The sequence below is a fragment of the Delphinus delphis genome, chromosome 4, assembly GCF_949987515.2.
Source record: "Delphinus delphis chromosome 4, mDelDel1.2, whole genome shotgun sequence".
Lineage (NCBI taxonomy): Eukaryota > Metazoa > Chordata > Mammalia > Artiodactyla > Delphinidae > Delphinus > Delphinus delphis.
In genome coordinates, this window is record NC_082686.1 from 11213247 (window position 1) to 11240889 (window position 27643).

A 27643-nucleotide genomic window follows, 5' to 3' on the forward strand; every position below is an offset into this window, starting at 1 on the left:
GAGAGCAGGGGCTACTCTTCTTTGTGGTGCACAGGCTTCTCATTGCGGTGGCTTCTCTTGTTGTGGAGCACGGGCTCTAGGTGCGCGGGCTTCAGTAGTTGTGACACGTGGGCTCAGTAGTTGTGTCTCATGGGCTCTAGAGCACAGGTTCAGTAGTTGTGGCGCACAGACTTAGTTGCTCCGCAGCACGTGGGATCTTCCGGGACCAGAGCTCGAACCCATGTCCCCTGCAATTGGCAGGCGGAATCTTAACCACTGCGCCACCAGGGAAGTCCCAAGGCCATAGTTTTGGTGAGAGGGATCTGGGAATATTTTCCAGAGGAGGAGGAATTTGAGTTGAGCTTTCCTCAGGCAAATGTCAGGGTGGGTGAGTAGGAGTTAGGGATCAGAGCAGAGGGGCAGTCGGAGAAAAGGGCAGCAAGAGTGGGGTGGTAGGGCTAGAAGGCAGGTGTGGAAGAGGGAAGCAGAGGCTGGGGTACCAGGGAGAACGGAAAGTTCACACGGATGCTACTCTGAGCCACATGGTTCCAAGTGCTGTACGTTCATGGACTCACGAAATCCTCCCCAGTAATCCTATGTGGTAGCCACTGCTGTTATTCCCCATTGAACAAACAGGGAAACAGGCACAGAGAAGTTAAAGTAACTTGCCAGGGACTCAGTTAATAAAAGGCAGAGGGGATCTTACCCCAGCGTTCTTTCTCTTGATCACTATGCCTCTCGCCTGGTGGAAGGGTGATGCATCAGTCAGCCGGCCTGCTGTAACAAAGTTCCACAGACTGGGCGGCTTGGACAACAGAGTGTATTGTCTCACAGTTCTGGAGGCTGGAAGTCCAAAATCAAGGTGTCAGCAAGTCTGGTGTCTTCTGAGGCCTCTCTCCTCAGCTGGCCATCTTCTCGCTGTGTCCTCACATGACCTTTCATCTCTGTGCGATCATCCCTGGCGACCCTTTGTGCCCAAATCTCCTCTTCTTAGTAAGGATACCAGTCAGATCGGATGAGGACCAAACTTGATGGCCTCATCTTAATGACCTCTTTAAAAGTCCCTTCTCCAAATTCAGTCGTATTCTGTGGTATGAAGAATAAGGGTAAGGGCTTCAACATATGAATTTTGGGGACACAATTCACCCCTAACAGGTGGGGAAGTACAGTCGAGGAGGCTCTGAACAATGTAGCTAGGTGTCTGGATTTTCATCTTTGCTTGGGGAGCCAGGGAAGGTCTGGCTGTATTTTGGGAGGGTGTCTGTGGCAGCTGCGTGGAGGATGGAGGGGGCCGTGGCTCTCGAGTTTGGCTGCACGTCGGAATCACCTAAGGAGCCTTTAAAAAGCCTGGCATCCCCGCTGTACTGCAGACTCATCGAATATGACTGGCTGGGGTGCGACCCGGGTGTCTATGACTTGTAAACCTTCCAGGAGGTTCTGATGCGCAGCCAACGGTGAGGACCACGCCATGAGAGGGAAGCTTGCCTGGAAACAAGGCGCCTGGCGTGAAGAAGGAGTAAGACTCAGAAACTAGATCAGTCCAGGCACATGCAGGATGAGAGTGGCCACAACCGCTGAACCGACTCCAGCCCAAGGCAGCTCACTCACGCCACTTGTCCAAGGAGATGTGATGGCCGTAACCACAGAATGCCATCCTCTAAGGCCATCCACACCCCAGAGCCCAGAGAACCTCTGATGCTCTGTTCCCGGAGGCCACACTGCCACCACCACCTGACCCCCAACTCCAGGGCTAGAGCTTGTAAGATCAGTCTGCTTGATGCCCTCATTTTATGGATGGGAGAGCAGAGTCCAGAGATGGACGGTGACTTCTGAGATCAGGAATAAAACCTTTGCTCTTGCTGTCTTGGAAAGTGGAGACTCACAAGGAAACCACGAGCTTTTGAAAGAGTAGGGGCTGAGGGTGGCCCATACCCATGGCTCTCCCAGTCCATTCCTGGATGACCCAGTTGAGAGGACACTCCTGTCCTCGGAGCCAGAGGCTGGTGGGGGTTGGTGGCAACCAGACTGGGTCAAGGCTGCCAGGTCTCCTCTGAAAATGACCCTGGCTGACCAGTCCCAGGGCAACCCCAGCCCATGGGAAGCTCCGGACACCAAACCAGCCCTGGGTGGTCCACAGGGGCATGGGTGGACTTCTCATCCCAGTGGAACTTTCTTCACAAGGGTCTAAGAACAACCTGGTCCCCTGTGGTCTCTCCTAACTTGGCAAACTGACCCCGCTGGAACACAAGAGACCACCCGAGCCCATGACATCTCGTTCTCTTTCTTAGCAACTGCAGAGATGCCCTCAAGTCCCTGCTTCCATGGAGCTTCCATTCTAGTGGAGGGGAGACACAAAACCAAACACAAAATCAATATATATTATTCAGGGTGGCGTAAGAATGGTGAATAATAAGTCTCATGATTAACAAGCTCATTTCCTGTTCTAAGGTCTTCTCACATGGATTTTTTTTTTTTTTTTTGGCTGCAACCGCACAGCTTGGGGGATCATAGTTCCCCAACCAGGGGTCGAACCCAGGACATGGCAGTGAAAGCGCCACGCCCTAACCACTGGACTGCCAGGGAATTCCCTCATGTGGATTTATCTTTTCAGAGCGGTGCCTTCCCAGGTGCAGTTGGCGCAAGGCTCTAGGCCACACAGAGCGGGGAGACTGGACACTGGGGTGCGTCCTTTCCCTCCAGCCTCGCTGGGGATGAAGAAGTAAGCCTGCGGAACGACAGGGGGGCAACACCAGACTGTCCACCACTGACACTCCCTGAGCAACGGCCGAGAGTGAGGTACCGTGGGGAATACACAAGTGTGAGAGGTAGGGGCTGCCCTCCAGTTTCTAAGCAGATGGGGAGACTGGGCATCATTCAGTACTAAATACAAAGGCAGGTACCTTTGCTATTTAGTGTTTGTAGGTCTTCATGGGATAGGACCTGGCTCCCAAGAAGCTCACAGTCTGAGGAAGGAGGTACGAGTATCTCTGTCTATGCATTAGCTTCCACCCACTCAGCTTATGTACGGTAAGTAACTAGTATTCAGCAAAGAGCTCAGACATGGCGGGTTAGAGGGGCTGGCCAAGGCAGCAGAGAAAGGAGGGGTGAAGGTGGGCAGACACAGCAGGGAAAGATGGCGTGAGGGCATTCCAGCTGGGGCCCACCAGTGGCTTCAGCTGAATGCAAGAATCTTGGAGAGGTGGTGAGGAAAGTGTGGTGATAGAAGGCCTGGCTGCGTAAGACTCGACAGGCAGGGCGGGGCCGGTGATGGGGGTCCATGGACCCGAGCGCACATACCACCTCCCCCGGACACGCAGGCACACAGAACCCTGGGAGGAAGACGAAGCTCAGGGAGGTTGAGTCGTGTGATCTACAAGGCAGGGAAAGGCTCCACGTCCATGCTGTCTGCCCAGCCAGGATGCCACAGTGGGGACCAGTGATGAAAGTGGACCTTTCTTTTTTTTCTGGCTGCATCACACGGCATGCGGGACCTTAGTTCCCCGACCAGGGATTGAACCCGTGCCCCCTGCACTGGAAGCGTGGAGTCTTAACCACTGGACCACCAGAGAAGTCCCAAAAGTGGACCTTTCCGTCAAGTAATTTGGAGGTCAGAGGAGGCAGTTTTCAAGAGAGCCAGTTGGAAACCCACTGGGCCAACAGAAGCCCAGACTTCTGTTTAGGGTCATCATGGTGACCCAAAAGGTAGCAGAAGGAAATAGAAAGAACATTACACCAGGATGCTGGACACCAGCCTGGGACTGCACCTCTTTAAGCATCAGTATCTCCTCCTGGAAGCCAGAGTAGCTGCAGCCCCTGCACCCGCAACCCGTTCTGATGCCAGAAACGTGGAAGGTTTGTAGATGACAGAGGCCACTAATGGTGGTCCCGTCAGCAGCTCAGAAAGGAAGACCCTGGTTGGGGAAGGCTGAGCACAAAATGGGCAAACAGGTAGGAATAAATGATGAGAGGGCAGGGCAGGGGCTGCGCATGGGCAGGAGAAGGGAGCAGATCAAGTGGGGCCTCATGGACCAAATGCAAGATTTGGGTCATTATCCCAGGGACCTCCCTGGATAATTTTAAGCAGAATTAATTGGGTTTTTAAAATAGTTCTCTGCCCATGGTGTGGAGAAGAGGCTGGAAGATGGCAAGCATGGAGCAGGTACCGGGTAGAAGACTAGTGCATCCTTACGGGAGGAGCAGGAGAAACTCATCAACCCTTGGGGCCTTCGCACTGGCTGTTCCTGGGGCTTGGAATACGCTTCCCCTTGACGTTTGCATGCCGACTCTTTTTCTGCAGTCAGATCTCCACCCCTCCACGTTACCTCTCCAGAGAGGCCATCTGCTATAGCCCTGGCCTTCCGTCACACTTGTCCCAGGTCATCCACCACTAGCTGAAACGATTCTGCTTATTTGTCTGCTGGTGGCCTCTTCCCGCTCGGAGAGCAGGCACCCTGTCTGCTGGGGTTCTGCTGAGCCCAGCCTCATCGCCTGGATCCGTATTCCTCAGCTGAGATTCTCAAGGAAGTAGCGGGAAAGGAGGTGCTTGCTGGAAATCAGCATGCAGGCGGTGTCCTGAGCCTGTGATACAGTCAGGGGGAAAAGGGACGGAGAAGATGTACTTCTGCCCCTTGAGGATGCGGTAGGGTGAAGGTTCCTACAGGAGGTCACATCAGCGGGGGATTCAGATGCGTGGGGCCCTTCCCAAGGGGGCCTCAGAACCCCAAGGCAACGCCCCAGAGAGGAGAGGGGGCATCCTGGCTTTGCCTCCTGAGCTGGGGCAGACTGTAGGGCTTGCGGTCTGCTGGAGGCCCGGCAAAGAGGGCAGAGATGCCCAAGGCCCAAAGCTCTGGATCCTGAGAAGCATCTCAGGGTGTGCACAGGGGGGTAGGAGAGAATTAACCTCCAGTCTTCAAGTGTGCTGGGGGTGGTTGCTCTGGAGACAGTACCTTGGGGAAGCAGCCCCTAGTGATACACATCCCTTAGGCAAGCTACATGGTTGCTTTAAAAAACAACGAGCTTCTGGCATATTTGGGGGCTGAACGTTCCAATCTTTGCTGGCAAGAGAACACAAGGCCACAGAATGCAGTGATGAGAAATAAAGGACCCAGTGACTCAATGCCTGTGTGACAGGTTTATTGTGGAGCGCCGCATGGGCCTGCCAACACAGTCCACAGACGTGACATTTAAAAGCCTTGTGCATTCCACTGGCTCTGTTGGTCTCCCCACTGCCAACCAGCCGTGTGAAACCCAGGGCGGCTTCTCCCCCTCTGCCAGGACATCTGCCGAGACTGTGGCCCAAATCCCAAATGTCCCTGCACGTTTAGGGAGCACAGGAAGGTGTTTGAAAAAGCTGCTTGCTTTGACATGGGCCAGCCTCCTGCTAACTGAGAAGGGCCCCGATTTGCGCACAAATGAATGAGACGTCTGACAGTTTTCAGGGAAGCTGTCCAAGCTTTTTTCTCTGAAATCCCCATCTGCAAGAGCGTGTTTTCTGAAGGTCTTAAATGCACACAATCCTGTGCTGTCTGGGTTTAACGCAAGAAAACAGGAAGCCAGTTAAATGGATTCCGTGATGCTCACCGACCAGGCACAGATGCCTTTTCTCCTCAGCAACAGTAACAACAAAGCTAATATCTATTGGGAGCTTACTATCTGCTAGGTGTTATTATTATCTCTCCATATGTAAACGAGGAAAATGAAGCACAGAGGTTAAGTAATCCGCCCACGACCACACAACCAGTGAGGGGCAGAGCTGGGATTTGAAGCCCTGCTCTGAACTGCCATCTTGTATTGCTTCCTAGCCTCTAAAAGGGCCCAGGATACAGTTATGTGGATCCCCCACGCTCCCCTCTACTATCTACCCAAATAGAATGTTCCAGGGAGTTCCCTGATGGTCCAGTGGTTAGGACCCGGCGCTTTCACTGAAGTGGGCCCAGGTTCAATCCCTGGTCAGGGAACTAAGATCCCACAAGCTGCACAGCACAGCCAAAAAAAAGAAAGAAAGAAAAGCAAGTGTTCCAAAATTTTAAGAGAAATGGAGTCAAATATTACACTAAACTTGTAGATACGTTGTGTTATTATATACAGCGGCCAGGGAATGAAAATTGAGAAGCTACAGCAACACGTGTTCCTAGGTTGGTCCAGAGTGAGGGCAAGCCTGTGTCTTTGGAAAATCTGCCTGCAGTTGCAGTGAGAAGGACTACGGTTGAGGAAGCCAGTGGCGTCTTGAGCCCATGTGCTGAAAGGGGCAGCAATATGTTGGAATCCTTCCCTCCCATGGCAGCCCCAGGAGTGGGAGGACCACACAAGGGAAGGGGAACTCGCTCTCCATCTTTCCACAGATGCAGTCACTGATGACGTGGAGGTGGGTGGCTCTGAAGCCCTGGCAGAGATAGGGCTGCTCTTCTCAAATGCACAAGCCAGAGAGTCTGGGAGCTGCCTTTGAGAATGTCACTGTAGCTCCCAGACCGTCAGTGCCCTCAGCTACAAAGTGCAGGGCGTGTGCCCAGTGTTCTCCAAGACTTCAACCTCCTCAAATAATCCCGGGGGGCAGCACCTCTGCATCTACCTGTGGCCACCGTAGACCTTTTCCTATGTGGGGCCTGGACTGCAACTAAGTGGACTGGGACCAAAGGGGACTGTGTGTGGCAGGGACCGAGGGGGGAAGGGGCAGCTTGGGGCATGTAAGGGGAGTCAAGTTGTTCAGTACTCTGAGTGAAGCAGCATCGTTGATGAAAAATGGCAGCTCAAAAGTGCCCTTCCCCCTCCTGTGTCAGTTAGGAGAAAATACACAGAGGAGACTCTGTCTAACTTTTAAAAACATGATGGGCTGGGTCAAAGGAAGGGATGCTTCCTCTTTGGAAGCTTGTGGCATCATCTGACATTATGTGCCAAGCAGATGTGGGAACAGCGGCTGTCAGCCTGTGCCAGGATCTTCGAGAGTGATACTTGTCTGCTTACTGGTGGTACTACGAGCTCACCATTCACCCACTGTTACCAAGCTACTGACGTGGGCATTTAAGTCACCTGTAAATCATTGTCTCTCTTTGTCTGTCTGTCTGTCTGTCTCTCTCTCTCTCTCTCTCACACACACACACACACCCAGTCTGCTGACAACATAAAATAATAACATCGTAGCTTCAAAGAGGTAGCATGCTTAACAGGAAGTTGCACTGATACAATTTTATAGCTGATTCTCATTTTCTACAAACAAAACCTTCAGTTTTTGTGACTCAAGTTATATTATTAAAAAATGCCCAGGGAGTTTTCAGTGTCAAGAACAGAACCTTCCTAAGAGGCAATGGAAACCTTTGATATGGAATCACCACACACCAGGAAACATTTTGGAAGTCTGGTTTTTATGTGTGGAGTTTTCTTAAAGAAAGGCCCAAGAGAAGTTTGGCTGAAGTGAGATGTTCACATCAAGCTATCGTGATCCTTGACCTCATTATGTTTCCCTATCCTACCAGATCCAAAATATCAGACATTTTGAAGAAAGGGCTATTTTTCTGTGCAGTTTTGGGACTGTTGGCATTCCATGTCGTTTCCATAAAAATTCTCTTGGGTATTTTGGGAACTAAAAAGAATGAATAGGATTAACTTACAATTTTGCTAGAAGGAAAAATGAATATTCACTTTCTCTCGTAAGTGATTTTCACTCTGCCAGGAAACAGGACTGACTGATTTGTTAGGCCTGTTCCCCAGATGAGACCCGGGCTCGCATGGAGACCTGGTCCAGACGCAGGGGAAGACGCCCTGGCATCCCGGTCCTCAGCCTCCTGCACTGACCAATGAGCGAGAGGCTTCAGGAGCAGCCCCTTCTAAGGAGACTGTTGCTCTCAGGAAGCTCACACCTAAAAGCGGAAGGGAACTGCAGAGACAGCCCGGCCTCTCCTCTCCTCTCCGGGGGTGATAGACTGCGACCCAAGAACCGGAAGTCGGTGCTTTCCTCTCATTCACTAGTTCCCGGTCCCACCCACTGGACAGGCATTCTTGAGCACCTACCCTAGTATGTGCCCAGAGATCATACAGTGTATTGGGTTGAACCACATGAAACTGCCGTTTTATAGGTCAGAAACAGGAGTACTGGCAAATACTTCATACAGTTAAACCCACCACTTCGAAGGTTTTCCTAAGCTAGTGTTAGCAGGTTTTTCTTCTGATGCCATCAGAGAAGGTGGAGAGGACCCAGTCACCACTTGCTAGGGGATCTGGGCCTAATTCCAGAACAGGGTGGACATGCAATGATGTAATATACTGTAACTTTACAGGGGAATGAATCCTTGCTTTAGATCGGCTTCTCCCAGATACCATTTTATGCAGAGGCAGCCTGGAGCTTGGGCCACGTGGCTGCCTTCAGCTCTCTGGGTCCTGCTCTGCATGGGCGGGGCAGGCGGACACAGGAAAGCATGTTGTCCTCTTCTTGTCCACATGCCACTGGGGCAAAACTGTACCCAAAGTTCAGTCGCAAGTATATTCACCCAGAGCAACCAGGAGAGCATTACCCACAGCAGCCAGTGGGGTGAGACCAGGGTTTCTCAACCTTGGTACTGGTGACACCTGGGGCCGGATCGCTGTGGCCCCAGGGGGACTGTCGCTGTGGGGGACCGTCCGGTGCACTGTAGGATGTTTAGCAGCATCCCCAGCCTCTACCCACTGGATGCCGTGGTCTTCCCTCCCTCTGGTTGAGGAGCACTGGGTCAGATGGCTACTCTACAATCCAGTGCAAACTGAATGATCTGGGAGGGGGAAAGAGCAGTTTCCTGGGGACCAACCTGTGTCAACAAACTCAGAACACAGCCTAGAGGGATGATCTATGGAGGGGGGCCTGGAGAGAGTTATAGAGAGTATTAGAGAGCATTACCCACCTTGGCAACTGCGTCCCTGCTAGCCGAGCTCAAGGCTGGAAACATTGACTTATACAGGTGAAGGGGTCCCGGCCAAGAGACCGCTCACAGCGGGGGTGGGCTGGGGGACAGTGACAGGGATCTCTCCGCCCACCTCTGGGCCTCCGTGTGACATCTCTGCCTCAAACAGCCACTTCTCTTCCCGGCTTCATCCGGCTCCTACCCATCCTTCCGGTCTCAGCTTACACATCCCTTTCTCCTGGAAGGGTTCTCTGATCCCTCCCTTCAACGCCCTCCCCGCCCGGTCGGCTCTGGATGTCCTGCTCAGTGTTACCTGGCGTCCATATTTCTCCTAGCATAGAACGTATCACCTTAGCACACACACGCACACGCACACACCCACCCCACATATATTTATGTACAGATACTTATGCAGTAGTTTGGTTTTCTGCTTGTTCCTCCCATTAGAACATGAACTTCATGAGGACAGGGACCCTGTCTCTACTGACGGAGCAGCACGCTCTCCCCAGAACCCAGAGGGGCGTCCACACCCGATGGATCTCTCCCCCACAATATTTGGTGAACTGATGAAGGAAATCACTTTTCCACTGAATGGCAGGGGAGGACCAATAAGTGAAGTTCCTGAATGGAATCAAGCACGTGGTCATCGTAGCCAAGAGTTCCATCAACGTGTACACCAGTCTGTTTCTGCAAAGGCAACGAGACTGGAGTGTGCAAGGCAGAAACGGATGGAGAACAACAGTATGGAAGATGTGAAAGTTTCCGTATTTACCCACATCTGTATGTTCAACAGACCCTTATCGTGATATATCTTTTGGACAAATGTTTTATACTCTGAGTCACATCACACACCTGCCAATGTATCAGCACCATGTACCAAAAGCCCAATGAGACAGTTAAGCACGAAGCTGGGTGGTAGTTCTATTCTTCAAAACCAGTATTATGAGGGTTAACTGTTTGCAGATTGATCAGGGAGGGGTGGGTAGCAGGGGAAGAGGGAGGGCCATTCAAAGAAGACTCAGTGAGGCTCTCATGGTGTCTGTATCACAATGGACAGCAGGCCACCTGCTCACGTCCAGTCTGCTTGTTCCCCGTCACCACTGCCAGCTTCCAACATCAAGAACACAGAGACATTTCCATCTAACTTTTATATGAAGAATTTAATTATCTATACACATAACTAATTCAAAAGTTGTATTACAGTTGTTAAAGCCGCAGGTTTATATATTTATATATTTTACATTCATATCCATGAAAATACTGACGCGCCAGTGAATGAGGGGGAGTCCTCGTTCTCGGCACCATGTGAGTGGAGAAAGACCTCTACACAATCGCCAGCATGGAATCCCCAAGGGGAGAGACGTAGAAACAGAAGTTCACTACTGTTAAAAAGTCATTAGTAGAACCGCTAGGTTGTGCTTGAGGCTCCCTGCCCCCCGCCCCATTTTCTGTGCTGTCGGCAACGGCGTTTTTATTGAGAGCTTCCAACTAGTGTTTAAAAGACAAACATGGCTTCAGCTACAACATATCCAACACATTAACGGACCATGAGCTCCATTTCATATTAATCTGTAGAAATTCCACAGTCTAGTTAAAAAATGTAAACATTGGAAATTAATTGCAGGGAGACTCCTATACATTCTTTCTTGTCAAGAAAATTACTTGTTCAAAATACGTCATTCCATGAAAAGTCACTGGAATAAAACTTGGTGTAACAGAGACTAAGGTGAGATTGTAGATATTGTTGATCGTAACAACCTCAGTGGTGTTGTCTACGGATTTATGGTATGAAAACACGCAAAATTAAAAACCCAAAACAGAAAACACCAACTCAACCAGATAAATCTGAGACCGAACAAAAACACAGGTGCTTTCTCGTGTGGCTACAAGGTCACTGTGCAAAATAAAATTAATGTAATGTGATTAGAGCATCATACAAGATAACAGCTTTTGCCATGGAAAGAACTAATTTCTTATGTACAGGATGTATTATTACATGCTCAACAAGGTACATCTGATACACACAAACAAGCACAAAACAGCTTCTGTTTAATTGGCCTCGTTCTACACGTCTTTAAAACAGATATACTGAACTCCTCTGTACTTCTATAGTAGGGGGTCAAAAACCCAAACGACACAATTTAGTTGGTAACACTGGACAAAATGAAAAAAATACATCGAGTCTCAGATTTATGGACATTTGGAACATTTTTTAATAGCACATGCAGCATTCCTTGATAGTGGGTCTTTTTGCAAAACCAAAATAGCAAAGAAGTAATTCACTTTTTTTTATTAAAAGGCTAAGATATTTATTTTAAAATAATTTGAAAACTATTGGAAGCACCTGTGCAAAGGTGGGGGGAAGTCAATTTGAGTCACTAGGAAAGCCACAAAAGGACCCACTACCCTGTGTATTTTTGTAATTTTTTTGCTTCTATCTGTGCAAGTAATAACTCAACATTGCCATCACATGCAACTAAGGTAAAATGAGGTAAACTGCTCTGCAGTGAATTCTTCTACTCAGAAGGCAGTAGGTGATCATGCTGGAAGTCACATGATCAAGGCTGCATCTCCCATCATCCCTCTGGGCAGTGATATGGGATAGTGGGTCTCTTTGAGGACTTTCAAGCCTGAGGGGGGGATGGACAACATATGATTCCTAGAAAAAGGAGGAAAACAACACATAAGCAAAACAAAACAATGAGCAAAATTCAAGCTAGGAAAATGAGTCAGGCATGTAAACAGCATGGTGCCAAAATGATTAAAAAGAAAAAAAAAAAGGAAAAGGGGGGGAGGGAAGGGAGGGGACATGCTACAGAAGGAATGATTTTTTTTTTAAAGAAACAAAACAAAACAAAAACCCCACGAGATAAAGTCTTGCATTACAGAAGGTCTTCAAAGAGACTGTTGCGAATGCAGCAATGGTCTAGCTTTAAGTTCTGCAAACAAAGCTCAGCAGAATCAGAGCAATGCTGCATGTTTCACCATGAGACACCAGAGAGGAGAGGCAACCGAGGCACCAGGGCACTTACATTGCTGGCTGGGGTCCATGTCTGTGGTCAGCTTCACGTAATTGGACGGGAAGAGCCCCACTTGCCCGTGGACTTCTCCTTTCCACCAGTCGGGGTCCTCCTTGTTGAGGACGTTGATGATCTGGCCCTTGTTGAAGGCCAGCTCGTCGTCATTCTGCGCGGTGTAATCGTACATCCCGATCACCTGGCACACTGCAGGAGACAGGCCAGGTGAGGGGCGGCGGCACACCTGCGTGGCTCGCGGGACGGGCTACCTGGGGGTATTAGGTACTCTCGTGTCTCATCTGTGTCCTTTCCGAAGAGGACAGAAGTAAGTGGAGGGCTCTGATGGGCTTTGTGTAGTGGGGGCAGTAGAGGAAGACGGAGGATTGAAAACCAAGACGACAGCAAAAATGTCAGACCAAGCCTTGAGTTTCTATAATATCTTCCTCTTTTACACGTTTAGTTGTCAGCAGAAAATGTACAGTGATAACTGAAAGCTTCCATGGAATCATTTCTATTTGAGTGCAGCGGCACTCCTTCAAAATGCTGACTCTGAACATTGGCCCAACTTCACACACAGCTGCATATCATGGGGACTTCACTGTTGCTCTTTATTTCTTTCTTTTTTTTTTTTTTTTTTTAAGGTGGAAGGTAATTATCATCTGACCTCCAAAAAGTTCGACTCTTAGTGAAAAGTAAAATCAGTGTTTTATTCTGCTGTACCTTTGTGTCTCAAAATTTTTTCTCAAAGAAACACACAATTTCCACATTCAAGAACAATTTTTCTTTTCTCATTTTCCCCTCAAAACTATAGGAGGTTACACTGCCTTTATGCCCTGGCATTTTTACACTTCAGATAAAGTTTGCCTAGTTAGGTTTTACCCCCAGTTAATCTTTCCTAACCAACCTCTATACAGTCTCAGGCTTTAAAGATGCTCCAGCTAATCCAATCACCTCAGCAAACTATTTCTGCGGGTTTTAACCAACCTGATGAAGGGGACGCCGCCAGGCCTCCCCAAGGGAGAGGAGATCCAGCTGGTACCACACTCCTCTGCCCACATGAGGCCACGGCTCAAGCAAAGGGGCCCACCTGTGGTCGGGAACCAGTCACAGTGTTGGCCAGTCCTTTCATTTCTTGCAAAGGCTGCCAGGTTTTAATCTGATTTCGCTGGGGATGTACAGCATAGACATTTAACCACAAGGTACTGGAATGAAACTTCTGCATTTTCCACAAGTGCCACCCAAGCACTGATGGCTTAAAGACCTAAAGCAGAAGTCTGCTCCCCTAACCTCGCCCATCTCAACTATTACCGAAGCATCTAATTTGGTCTCTTCAATCAGAAAACAGCCAACCATCTAAGCTGCCGAGCCTCTGTTCCTTTTTAGCCCTTTAGCAGAGCGTGTATAACATCCTGTCCATTAAGCGCAGCCCCTGTGTTCACAGGAAATGTCGCAGGGGAGCTATTTCAGTCTCAACTGAGCGGCACATTACAACCAACAGAGCCCTGGGGCCTCCCAGCTCAATCTCCTGACCTATTTAGACCCCGGCCATTTATTTTTAGGAGGCCCTTTTTGTCCCCTCGCCCCCAGCCCAAATTCCAATTTAAATAGCTGGAAGGAAATCAAGAGAAAAATCTGGCTTCAATGGCATAGCATTCAGGGCCCCTTTAGGAAGCCGGTTCCAACAAGGGCTCTGTTGTACCCAGCACAGCAAAGCTGCTTCGATACTTGGTCCTTTTGAAAAACATACTCCATATCACATTAGCTGGGTGTCAGCCCCAGCAAGTACAAGAAGCGCTTACAGCCAGTGTGAAAGACAATCTAAGCTAAAAAAATTGAGTGGAAAGGCTACCATGACGCATAGACCATTTTCTGAGCAGAGAGTATAAGCTGCTTACCTGCTGGGAATGCTGCGGGCTTAGGTGGCTCTGTTGGAGTGATTTTGCTCATCCCAGGGCTTAAAAGTTTGACATAGTTAGCAGGGAACCAGCCTATCTGGCGCTTTTTCCCACGTGCCTAATAACAAAAAATTACATTACAATGTTTCAAAGGTTCATGTTCTTTCATGTTATACTTTGCACTTATACCAAGTTTACATATAACTGAAAAACAAATGACATCAATAGTAGAATCTACGGATTACTGTATTACAAAATGAAAACATGCCAGCTAAAATTCAAATTGTGGCAGCTATCAATCAGCAAAGCCTAGAATGTTCTGGCATGGGCTGGACTGTGTGGATCACAGAGCACTATGTAGTATGTACAGGATGGGAAACTGCTCATTTAACAGCTCTCAGCTGTCATTTTCAGGTAATGTAGAGGTTATGGTTTATGCCAATGTTATATATGGATTTTAGGAATGATAATAATGGCAGTCAGCACGTGCTGGGTGCTTTTTATGAGCCAGGCCTGTGCTAAGCACCTTATCTGCATTTACCTACACAACAATTCCAGAAGGATAATACTATTACTATTTCCGTTTCCCACTATTACTATTCCTAGTTCCCAGATAAAAAGAGTAAGGCTCAGAAAAGTTAAGTGACAATCTCAAGGTTACAGGCTAATCAGTGGCAGGCCAAGATTCACAGTCACATCTGCGATCTTCCTATGGAGAATAACTGTACATATACGAGATGACATACACGCAATATGTGGAGGACACAAGGAGTCTAAACTTCACCTTGTTTTCAAAAGCCATCAGGCTTATGTGATGGATCAGCCACATTTTCCACCACCATTCCTGCCTCCTTCTCTTTTATCTAATTCGACACAAAATCCATTCATTGAGTGTTTACATGCCGGGAGTTGTTGGAAGGGGATAGTATATGACACAGAGGAACTTATAATGAAGTTGGCAAACGAAGACTTGCACTCCTGACACAATTCCATGAGATGAAGACTCTAGTTAGGGATGATGATAAGTGTTATAACTACCCTTCTGCACATCACCAGGAGCAGAGAACTTAACTTACAGCACGTATACACACACACACACACACCCCCTCTAGAAGCAAGGCTTTGATAAAAACAGCTGCCTTTGGGGACAGGGTGGGAGGGAGACATTTGAATTCCCTTTCGTAATTTTAATTAATTAATTAATTAATTAATTAATTTTCTGGGGGTCACGACACGCAGCATGTGGGATCTTAGCTCCCCGACCAGGGATTGTACCCGCGCCCCGTGCAGTGGAAGCACGGAGTTTTAACCACTGGACCGCCAGGGAAGTCCCTTGTAATTTTAAAATTTGAAACCATGTGAATATATTACCTATTCCCAAAATAAGGAAATAAAATTAAGAGAAAAGGAAACTTCCCACCATCTTACCTCTGCCCTCTCATCTGATTCAGTTTATCAAGAGGGATACTTCTGGGTTACTTTTAGAATGCCAATCAAATTTCACTTTCCTTGGAGTCATAGATTTCATGCCCTTGGCTCAAGGACTAAAGTTCTAATCCACTGTTAATCCACCAATGGTTGAAGCCACTCCTTTAAAAGCTCCCCCATGTTAATCTATTGAGCATATACTGCCGTAGGTCTCCCATCCCTGCAGCTTCACAAGGGCGGAACACAGAGCTCACTGGCAATTTCTTCATTTGTGTATCCACTGGGGAGAAGGGCTGGTGAAAGCACCAGAAGCCCCCCTGGGCACGGCAATTATGGATTGCAAGAGCCACTCAGGACTCTCTTTTGAGCAAGGTACAAGGAACGTGATGATGAAAAAATACGGTTTCTGCCTTCAAAGAGCTGATAGCCTACAAGAGGAAGTAAGAAATAGGCATGGAAGTAATAATATCCACATCAACACTAAATACCAAGAGTGGTGCAGGCATCGGGGCCACCACGGTTCACGGGAAGAAGACGTCGCTTCTGGTGGGATGGTCACAGAAAGCTTCCGGAAGAAGTGGGATTTGGCCGGCTCTTGAACGGGGGAGAGGTGGAGATGACCATGTGGGGAGGCGCTATGGGCAAAGGCAGTGAGGCATCGGGGTCTGAGGGTTGCTGCTTGTTTTCAAGAGAGCAAATCACCGAATGAGGCTGGAGTAGAGATGTCGCTGTGAGAGGTCAGACTGGTAAGACGGATGCTGGAAGGGGAAGAGGGCATCTGAGGGGAGTCTTGGCCAGCAGGCTGATAAGGAGGGCCACTGGGGACACCCCCTTTTTTAAAAAAATTTTTTTATTGGGGTATAGTTGTTTTACAATGTTGTGTTAGTTTCTACTGTACATCGAAGTGGAGTTCTCTGTGCTATACACAGGTTCTTATTAGTCATCTATTTTAGTACATATTACTGTATGTATGTCAAGGGGACACCCCTTAAGTCTTCAGAACAGGGGAGTCACATATGGATGGGAAAGCCAATGAGGTGGCAACTCTCTACAAGAAATGAGACCCACCGGTCTGAGGAAGGCCTCCTCCTACCCAGTGAAGGAAGAGACATATTAAAAGGGGGAGTGGAGGGCATTCCCTGCCAGTCCAGCGGTTAGGACTTGGCGCCCTCACTGCCGGGGCTTGGGTTCAATCCCTGGTCGGGGAACTAAGATCCTGTGAGCCATGCAGCCAAAACACTCAATCACTTAAAAAAAAATTAGAAAAAAAAAAGGGGAGGGGGGTGGATTCCAGGACCCCAATGGAATCCTAAGCCAATAAACTGTATCTCGTCCTCCCTGCTCGATAGGGCTTTTATGGCTGCCCACCAGCAAGCTCCCAGGGGAACTTTTGCCTTTGGGTACTCCAGGCTGTGCCTTCTATTCCAGCCAAGATACATTTCTTCAGTCCACCAGCTCACTCTTCACTCTCCGGCACTTTAGTTTTTAATTAGCTGCACAGAAAGGTGCTGTATTTCTTTACCTCACCACAACATAGACCTTTGCCTTCCTGACCAAGGTTTGCCTTGACAGAATGATGAATTGAGGACACACAAACACACACACACACAGGAACTAAAACTGTTGTGCTGTACAGATGTGGCTTTGAATGCAAAGGCTACTCTGGTACCACACCTTATAGCACCGCTCATGGAAAGCTCCGCTCCTACAACGCTGTGACTTAAGGATGACTCCGTCATGAATTCTCACTATCCTACCACTCACTGTCTGAACTCAAGAATCCAATAGATTTAGATACATCTTCAGAAGCATTCTTAGCTCTCACAATTCTGTTCCTGGCTGCCCAAAGCTTAGGAACCAAATGGATTCAGATAACATGGCATCTCTCACTACACAAACGCAGGATTTAGGTGGTGCAGGGTTATCTGTACTTTGCAACGAAACGGTGTCCCTTTGAGATCTTGCATATTGAAATTTGGGCAGAGAATTTTAAACAAATGGAAAAGACACTGACTTGCAGCTCTCCTTCCCACCATCCACCTGGGTTCTTTTTTCGGATCAAAATCAGCTGACCAGGGGCGAGGGTAAGCTGCTCGGGACCAGTAGCAGTGTAGGACGCAATAACCTGGGCAATTTCTGGAAAACAAGACCAAACATAGCAGTGCACCATTAGAGTCAGGAAAAGGAGAGCCTAAGAAGACACAGCCACCTCCCAGGGTCACGGGTCAACATCGTCAAAGCCGGTGTACGGGCCAGTTTTCTACTAAATGAAGAAGGCTCGGTGGCCCTTCTTTGACCACACGGCAAATGCAGTATTCAGGAGCTGGGCTTGTCTTCCGGTTCTGCCCAGTCTGCTCGAGGACCCCCTCATCTCTCAGAACGTACCAACTTGCCTCCACAACCTCCCACTCTCCCCCAAGTCCGCACCCTACCCCCACTGCCCCAATTCCCAAGAACACCCCGATGCAGCAGCTGGGCCTCATTCATCCCCAACTGCCCTCCGCCCTCACACAGTGCTGATTATTATTAGCACATGGTCCAGTCAAGGATGGTTGAGCGAATCAAGGAACTCAAGTGAACCTTTTCCACCTGCCAAGTACAGTAGAAAGAGAAATCTGTTTTCTTCAGAAACCACCAGGAGTGTGCACTAGCTAATTTCTTTCTATGTTACGACTTTCTTTAGACTCTCTCTTCTACCCACAAGCCCATTTTCTTTGAGGCTCACATTTTGAGGGTGATCCCTGAATATCAGGTAGGAATCACATCAATGTAAGTTTACTTCTTTTTACTTCAAGTTAGAGGACGATCCTGCAGTCAAGAGGAGGGATTTTATGCAAAACAACAATTCAGCACAGAAAACAAAAAATGTAAACAGTTCTGTACTTTTCCTGAATGTGAACAGTCTCATGGGAAAAATTCCAGCAGTACCACAGACCAGGCTCTGAAAAGTACATTTCTCCTGGCACAGGAGTTCAACTACGAAAGGACAAAATCCTCCTCTGACCGAATGCTGGTGTATCCGAAGCGACAGCCTTGTGAACTTCTAGAAGCAAGACAGAACAGATTGTTCTATTCCTCTCCACTCTCTCCCCATCATAACTGTTCTTGAAAGAAAGAGATGAAGAAAGAAGGAATGAAGTAAAGACAGACAGACAGAAGGAAAGAGGTGAAAGGCCCATGCTCCTGCTTCCCTGAAGGCACATTAGCCCCCTAGGACCCTGTTCTGTAATAAGCGGCCACCAGGCTAGGAGCACCAGACCGTCCCGGTGCAGACTGGCCCTGACGCATGCATCCCAGAGCTCAGGCGAAGCGAGAAAGAGCCCAGCGTACACATACGTGGGCTCCACTGAGAGCTCAAGCTGGGAAATCTCTGCTGGGGATGAGAATTCTCCCCCAACATGCCAAGGACTAGCTCTAAACTCCACGAGTTTTCCATTTGGAAAAGATCCAAATCAGTGCCCGATTTGGCCCCTGATGTCCCTGCTCCTCAAAGGACCTGGCCTGCGTAGCCAGTGACCTGCCCTGACACTCTTTTCTGTCTTTTCCAGCTTTTCTGAGCAGCTCGCTGGTTTCAGTGCAAAGTGAAGCCCCTCTGGAATGACAATTCAAAATGTAGCATACTCCTGGTTAAAACAGACATTTGACCGGGGTGGTCCGACATCTGAGTCAGACTAAAATCCTACAACTGCCTAAAAACCCACCTTTCCTTGCCAGGTAAGCCCATTTGGAGCTGAGCACCAGACACAGATACACATCCCTGTCAGCACTGCGGTGACTCTTTCAACCTGTAATTTCTTAAGGCTGTAATAGCACAAAAGCTCAAATGACCTAGAGAGGAAGACAGGCCATACAACCGTATGATTTCACATCTGCTTCTTTCTTCTTTCAGGCTTGTATGTATAGAATATGTGATTTTGTTGAAATAAACTAAAACACTCTGAGTTCAGAGGGATGACTGTGATTTTTGTACCTTCACCGTGTACCTGAGGAAAACCACCCAATGGCTTCTAAATTAATAGGACCTGCACTCTGATAATACGTGTTGCTCTCTCATCTCCTCCGTTATTTATGTCCTGGGACTAAATATGCTTCCAGGAAACAAACAAGGGCTTCCTGAACCTAACGAGAGGAGGACTAAGCAGCTGCTGACCCCAAATCCTACAGGTTCATGCATTATAACTTCCCACCATCTTGCCTGAATTATTTCTTCACATCCCAAGAGAACATTGTCTGGTAATGTCCCTACTCTCCATGTGTGAGGCAACAGCCACATTTCATAACCATCTATAAATACATTATTAATGGATTCCAAGGAAAGGATCTCCTCCAACCACTCTTCGGACAGATTCTTTTGTCTTTTCTTTTTTAAGGCTTCTGGCCCCAATAAACAAAGATTGGGAGCAACTATCAATTACATTTAAAATATTGAAAAATAAGCATCAGGGTTTGTCACTTACCAGGTTTTTTTCCTAAACTCCCTGTTTTCCCAGCAGTTCCAGAGCCCTTAAAACAGAGCAGAAGGTCTCATTTGCATACTGAAGAGTTTTGGTCAAGCAACTTAAAAACGATTAATGATGACACAAACCCGCTTGAGCCCCTAAATTCCCCTTTTCATTCCGGGGAAACATAGCATTGTATCTCCTGACATTATGATCTGTATCAAGGAAAACATGGGGCGAAATAAGTACTTTAAAAGCATGTAGCTTTTACTCTCTTCTTAAGAGAAAAATTAGCAAAGTAAGTGGCATTGTAGGACCCCAGAGGGCTCAGGTATTGACTGTGTGTAACATGGGCGCATCCTGTCCCTGGGTCAGGTGAAACAGGGGCTGCCCCGCCAGGAAGACTGTTAGTCTACAGCCTAAACACTAAGCTCATGCTTGATGTCCAAATGGTTAATTATTAAACACTTCACACATAAAAAATGTACAGAGACTATAATAGACATCCATGAGTGCAATGGATGTCTATTATAGTCTCCATATACTAGAGACTAAATATGTGAAAATATTAATATTATTAATATTCTAATTAAATTAATATTAACAATACATGGAAATATTAATATTTTGGTACATTTGCTTTAGGGCTTTCTTTTTTTTTTTAAAGAAGGAAAACAGTACAGTGGCAATTCAAACACCCCTTCCCCCATCCCATTATCCAAAGAGGCAGCCACTCTCCTGTATATCCTTTCTACCCAAACCTTAACACTGTTTAAACACTGAAATTTCTCTTGTAATGCTGGACACACCGCCCATAGAAGCAGACCATTTTTTTCCCCAACTACTAAGTGCTTCAAAAGTGCTCTGGGGTTGAATTCCTTCATAGATACTCATGGAATTTTAAACCAGCTGAGCAAGCCAAGCCAGCAGAGACTCAGCTGGGACAGGGGCCAGGCCGTAATCTGTCCTTGCAAAGTGCTTTATTCCAGATTAATTTTCACTCTTGTGTCCCTATCTTCCAGTAAATTAAGTATTCCAATTAAAACAGAATAAAACAAAAGGTTTAATTAACTAAATGAGAGTAACTTTAAGAATAAAAATATGTAATTATCTACCAGGAACACAACTTATCATTGTCCCTACCTATATTTATACTGAAATTCAATAACCATTTACCAGGGAAAGTTTGAATTAAAATGTTTACTCTGATTATGCTTTCTGTATTAACCAAGTTATACAATACCCATCTTCCTTGCAATTTTTATAGGCTGCATATCAAAATGAAGGAACACTAATGATAGAAGATTCCAAATGACCAGTTACTTTCCCAGTACAGGCTTAAATATACTCTCTCTATTCCATAAAAAGAACAAAGCAATTAGCAAGCCAGGGATAGAATTCAAGCAGCTTCAATGTGCTCCCTTTTAAACACCACAGCCAGCACTTAAGCTGAGACGCAGTCAGATGGCCAGGTTCCATCCTGGCGCTTCTTAAGAATGCAGCAGAAAAGTTGATCCAGGCTACGTGCCCCAGCCCTGCTCGTGTAGAGAAGGGAAGCAGGTTTAGGACAACCTCCCCCTTGTCCACGGGTCAATTTTGGTATCTGAAGCTGGGTCTGGTTTTTAAGTTTGGCGGGATATGGCCTTATAATATTGAAGTCTATGTCCAAGTAGGATGAAAGAGCTGCCTTTTTTGATTTTTTCATTATTATGAAATAATGCTGCTAAATGTCTAAAATCTTTGGCACTGTTAGTTCTTCTGTGGCTGATATTTAAGGCTGCGGTTAAGAAAGCACTTTACAACTCAACTTACCTTTAAAAAATGTCACAGTGCATTTTTTGAAACTTACTGACTTTGGATGGTTTTTGGTAGAAAACTCTAATTTATTAAAATCTAATACAAGTAATGGCTTTTGTGTTTAACTGATCCCAAAGGTAAAGCCATTTTAAGAGGTTTTGTGCATGGGAGCAGAAATCCAGTTTAGTTTTTAATGTTTTCCCTCTACTCCCCTGAAATATCTCCATGGTTCTTATTGGATATAACTGGCTGGCCTGGAGAAGAGCTGAATTTTCCCTCTCCAGGTCTGCAGAGGACAATACAACGACTGTCCTACAGAAAAGAAGTACTTTCTTTCCAGCTTCTGCCAAATTCTCCAAGGGTAAAACACTTATGCAAATCCCTCCAGGGGAATTTCAGCAAGCTGCTCTTAAGACCAAAGCAAGGGAAAACAAACCAAAAACTCCCCAAACAACAATGACATGCCTTAAAAAAAGAAACAAAACAGCAAATAAAACTGTTCCTAGGAACTGCAGGGAAGGTGAGAAGGCTGACATGGAAGAACTACCATAGCTTATCACCAGGCCCAGCTTCGCTCCCCAGGCAGCCATGGGTCTGTTAAATGACTACATCTATAACCTGAAATTCCCACTAACTTGAAATTGGCCACTACGAGATAGGCTCCCATACTCTAGTAGGCCCACACCACCATTTCCTTAATCTTGTGCTATCTCAAGGCCACTTCATGCAACTGAATTTTTAGGGCCCCATTAACAACAATGGGGAGCCACTTCCAATTTGTAAGGATAACAGCATTTAAAATAAATTCAGTCCAGGGGGCTTCCCTGGTGGTGCAGTGGTTGAGAGTCCGCCTGCCGATGCAGGGGACGCGGGTTTGTGCCCCGGTCCGGGAAGATGTCACATGCTGTGGAGCAGCTGGGCCCCTGAGCCATGGCCGCTGAGCCTGCACGTCGGAGCCTGTGCTCCACGGTGGGAGAGGCCACAACAGTGAGAGGCCCGCGTACCTCAAAAAATAAATAAATAAATAAATAAATTCAGTCTCTGATCAACGGAGATACTAAGTTCTAGCCAAAGTGTACCAATTTCTTAGATCTTGAGTCTTCCTAGTGTGTAGGCAAAAATACAAATTCTAAAAACTCTACTGCCCAATATTCTGGGGCCAGTATCACCAAAATACTTTTGTTTACATGGGCAAGATATTGCTGTGTATCTTTCTTGAAGTTTCTCAAATCAGTGACCCTGAAGACTAAATCTAGAATATTTACTCCGAATCCTAAGTCAGTTACATTCAGGAATAGAGATGAATCCTGAGTATTATCCCAGCTGACGCAGACCAGCCTCATTATGAGCAGTCTCCACTGAGCCCCGGGCGGGGGGGTTCTTCTGCTTCTGGGAAGCCAAGGCTGACCCTGCGGCACCAATAGACAATTTCAAACAATTACAGGTCACACTGTATTTGCTGTCACGTTCCAGAACTTAGCAAAACCCAACAATGATGTTCCACCGGAAAACATCATGACTCCCTGAAAAGAGAATCGCTGCACAGAAAGGGAGAGGAAACAGTTAATGTGGGTTTACCTCTGAATCTTTAAGCCTCACATAGTTAGAAGGGAAGACTCCGGACTTGTCGCCCACTGTTCCTGTCCACCAGTCACCATCTTTCTTGGTAACCAAAATCACATCCCCTTGCTGAAAGGTTAAATCGCCTTGCTCAGAACTCTCGTAAGTGTACATGGCAATAAATTCTGGTGGGGAGAAATATTGAGATACGGAGAGAGCTTGATCGTTTACAGAAATCCCAGACAACTTTGCAAAAGCAAGATTATGAATAAGGAAATTATTAGGATAAGGTCCATTCAAGAGAAAGGCTAGTCACTGATAAAATGCAGAGTTACAGAACCCCCTGGGCTCCAAATTCCCCGACTGCACATAAAAATTCAATAACTGCAGGCGGGGAGACAATTCCTGTGAAGACCCAGCACCAGGAACAACAACAAAAAAAACCCAACTGCATGTCCACCAACACCAGTACTGACAGTGATCCCCGATTGAACACCATGGTTTCTTTTTACATGAAAATGGTTTTCACGTTCACTTTTAGCTAACATTTACTGAGTACCTAGGTCATGCTGAGCACTGGGTTAGATGCACTGACATGCCAGGCTCCTTGGTGACCTCGTCAAATATCTGTGATTCACTTTTGAAGATACCAAGTCACCATTTTAGAAACCTTTTAGACATGGTATATCCTTTATGTAAATTAAGTAAGACACGTTTTTCATTATTCAAGTGCCTCGGTGAAAATTTAAGTCCTATTGTGCCATATACACAGACGGCAGGAAGCTGTTAGAACACAAAATTTAAAATATATATTCTTTGGTTAAAAACGGACACCTACTTGTCATTCAAGTATAAACAGGTAGAGTGGACTGCTGACAAAAGTAGTGTCTACCCAATCCCAGAAAATAATCACACCTTTCTGAACAAGTGGAAAAGACAAATCACAGTTTCTTACATTTGATTATTCATGTAATTTAGTCGTAAAGGACAAGAATTAATGTTCTTTACTGTCCTGAATGTGAAGGATGTGCATTCCAGAGGAAGTTTTTCTTTTGAATTATAAACAGCTGACTTTACTAAGGCTTAGAAACCAACTCACACTCTCAGAAAGATCACTTGACACAAAGTTCTAGACACTACACTAGGTAGAGAATAAAAGATTTCCGGAAAGATGAACATACGTTTCTTATTTCCACTTTTTGTCCATTTTATCCTAGGCCTTTGTGTATTTTTTAAAAAGCAAAAAGCAAAAAACTCCCCCCCAAAAACGACAAAACAAAAAAACACCATTTACCGGAAAAGTTCATTTTATGATGGATGATGGATGGAGTGTTTCTTGCTAAAATTTCATATGATAGTCCTTAAATGCAGAGCTTAATGTAAATTAATTTAGTATGGAGGACTACATTAATTTAGTCCTAATTATAAGAGCCTCTGCAGGAGGCACTAATGAAAGCTAAAACAAACACCAAAAAACACAAACCCTCCTAATGCTTATGCTAATGTGGGCAGCTCTCCAAGGGGCTGCTTCAGCCTCCCTGTGCTGACCTGTAGGCTGAGGCCAGCAGACACCGAGATACAAGGTCATCCAAATGTACAAGGCAGAACAGAAGCCTCTCTGTCTTTAGCCCTCCAGCACTGGTGACACACACCTCCACAGTTAAAACTGGAAAAATGATTTCCCGCACAAGGAAATCAAAGTTTGGCAGCTTGAATAAGGACATTGTTTTTTCATTAATATATTCCTTTTTCGGATTTCTCAACATTCTGACCCTTCCCTTTTCATTTTGTTCCGTTACTTGTTCCTTAGCTCATGTTTGGCCATTTCAGATTGGATCCCTGGCAATCAATCCTTTTCCCAGTGATTCCTGCACTTAAAAGTCACTTTCTTAAAATGGATCCAAAGTTTGAAGTCACTTTCGAAATGCTTAAGAAACTTCAGAAGTGTGAACTCTAGCTGAACTTCACACTGCAGCAGAAGATACCAAGGAGACAGGAAAGACTGTGGCTTTACTTGCCCTGTGTGCACGCAGGCATCTGCGAGGACCTTCTGGATTCAATGAAAATGGGGAGACGTGAGGACCGCTATGCGGGGCCTCCTCACCACTCAGACCCTCTTCCCCAGACATGTAACACAGGGCACTGGCAATTCCCAAGCCCATATTTTAAGAACTAACCAAATTAACCATCTATTTAATCTGGTTTCTGGTTTACGTGAAATCTGATTACATTTAATACAGTACTGATAAGTGGTCCATTAATATAATTAAGTATCTTTTCTCAGAATTTCAGATGTCAGTGCCCTCCCACACCCCTCCAGAAAGTCAGCAATCTCTCCTCAAATTTCTAATACCTAAATCATTTCAAAATGGATGTAATAAATGTCAACCAAGGTTAGAATTTAACTCTCTTCTGTTGCCCAACTTTAAGGATGTGTGTGGTTCATCTGTAACCTACTTGTTGAGGCCTCAAGTGTAGAGGCCTCTCTCTGTACAATGTTTCAAAACAAATCAACATTCATCAACCCAGCTGTTGGAAACTAACACACCATTGTAAAGCAATTATACTCCAATAAAGATGCTAAAAACAAAAACAAAAAAACCCAGCCTTTGGATGAGAAAGCTCACTGCTTTAAGTCACTATCGATAAATCCAGGAAATGAAGCAAAAAGGAAATAAGAGTAGCAGACATTTACTGACCTTTATTCCAAAAGCTTACACTATTATCTCATAAGCCTTGTAATAATTTCCTACCTCAAGTGGTGATTATTATGCCCATTTTACAGATGAGGGAGTTAAGGCATGACTAAAAGTAAATGGTCACTAGGTGAGAGAGCCAGGATACAAACTCTGGTGCTCCAGTGAGACTGAATGGATATAACACACTGAATTTGGGGGGACGGGAGGCACACATAATTTGCCTGACATAATACTGACTACACGTGCTGTGTTTAAAAGACCTTCTTGCCTGTTCTCCTAACAGTGGATAAAAAAGTCATTAAGATGACAAAAAATGTATGAAGAGAACTATCCTAATGATTGTTTTGGCAGTAATGGCAAAAACTGGATACAATAAAATACTGGATTTGTTCAGTGATGATGAAGTTTTACAGCTATACCTATAAACCAAAAAAAAATTTTTACTTCTGAAATTCCTCTTGAAAAAGTAACTTTGTTACTACCTGAAATACCATTAAATTTTAACCCTTGCTGTCTCCATTGAAACAATTGCTTTAATAATTCTATTTTTCATAAGGCAAAGTTTCTAAGGAATGTAAGTCTCATAATGGCAAACAAACTGAATGAAAGATTCCACCCTCGTGGAATTTATTCAAGGAACCTATGAAAAACTACTATACAGTTGTGTAGACATCTGTTAGCTACAAACACTGTCCATACTTCAACATGGAAAGCCTGTCTAACTTGGGTAGCGCTCATTCTTCACTTAGGACTCTGATAATGGCTGGACCAAATGAAGAAAAGACATGAGATTTTTACCATTAGAACCTGAATTATGTAGGTTTTGTTCATTTTTAAACCTATACTATATATTGGCATATATAATCGAAAAGATTATGTCGTGAAGAAGAGGAAATAAAGCAATTAATTATTTGTGTAATAAACACTCAAAATACAATTTTTAGGCCTAAATAATCTGCTGTGGTTATTTACATGGAACACAGAAATGAAACTTCTGTTTCATTTGGGGTACAAATGGCACTGACGTTACTGTGACAGTTTTACTGAACTGTATAGTTATGGCTTTAAGCCTTAATACTTACCTGTATAAAGTCAGAAAAATAGCAACTACCACAAATTACCTGTAGAGATGCTCAGAGAACTTGGTCCTTAGTGACTGTGATGGGCCTCTTTCAAGAGTCAAAGGGCTCATAATCAAACATAATTAGAAAATTCAGTTTTTATGATCAATATATCTGATAGTATTTTGAAAGTCTCCATAAAGTACTATGACTTTGTGAAGAGCTAAACCTCATTTTAGCTTAGAGTTTAATATAATGAACGTAAATTAATGTAAACTATTTAAACATGAAATCCAACTTCATTTCCAACATTCACTGTATTACACGATTCCCTCCACCTTCTAAAGAACATGATCTGAGTCAGGTTCTCACCTTCTCCTGACACGGCCGGCTTGGCTGCTGGGGAAGCTACTCTCTTTAGACTAGCAGGACTTTCTGAAGAACCAGAATCCATGCTGGAAGAGGGGGGAAAGTATTTTAATTTTCACCCTCAAAGAAAACAGTACAAATGACACTGACTTTTCTTTTTAAAAACTGTTTAACATTTAAAGCATTGATAATCTACAGCTGAAATAGATGCACTCAGCTAAGTCAAAACACATCACAAGGGGCCACAGAGGCCTGATTCTAAGCTCACATCCTTGTTTGTCAGCACTTTGCTTTGCTGGATACACAGCTAACGTATTGGTCTATTTCAAAGCATGACTGACAGATGCTCATTCAGTAATTTTGCTCTTCATTTCTTCTTGAAGCTCATAATTTGTTTTGACCACCTACATGGTTAGAACAATTAAACAACAACCTTTATGTTAAGGTTGCATGCTATAAGTTTCCTAATGAAAAAGATAATTCATTCTTCCATAAATTTTCCCAAATGCTTTGGGCCTCTAAGTAGTCCTGT

The 27643-nt window shown here is 45.7% G+C and overlaps 1 protein-coding gene across 3 annotated transcripts in view; it reads right to left on the reverse strand.

Moving 5' to 3' along the window:
• The window catches only part of ITSN1 (intersectin 1), a 230084-nt gene that overhangs the window by 38751 nt on the left and 163690 nt on the right, over nucleotides 1-27643 (reverse strand). The window contains exons 23-29 of one of the 3 annotated variants that reach the window (XM_060010350.1): nucleotides 27115-27197; nucleotides 23001-23167; nucleotides 19644-19689; nucleotides 17201-17322; nucleotides 13759-13876; nucleotides 11879-12070; nucleotides 9988-11505 (exon numbers count right to left, since the gene is read on the reverse strand). In XM_060010350.1, the coding sequence (XP_059866333.1) occupies nucleotides 11504-11505; nucleotides 11879-12070; nucleotides 13759-13876; nucleotides 17201-17322; nucleotides 19644-19689; nucleotides 23001-23167; nucleotides 27115-27197 (730 nt within the window). In that variant the 3' untranslated portion in view covers nucleotides 9988-11503. Of the gene's footprint in view, nucleotides 1-9987; nucleotides 11506-11878; nucleotides 12071-13758; nucleotides 13877-17200; nucleotides 17323-19643; nucleotides 19690-23000; nucleotides 23168-27114; nucleotides 27198-27643 lie in introns of those variants that run through there. The other 2 variants (XM_060010352.1, XM_060010351.1) reach the window with 2 other exon arrangements.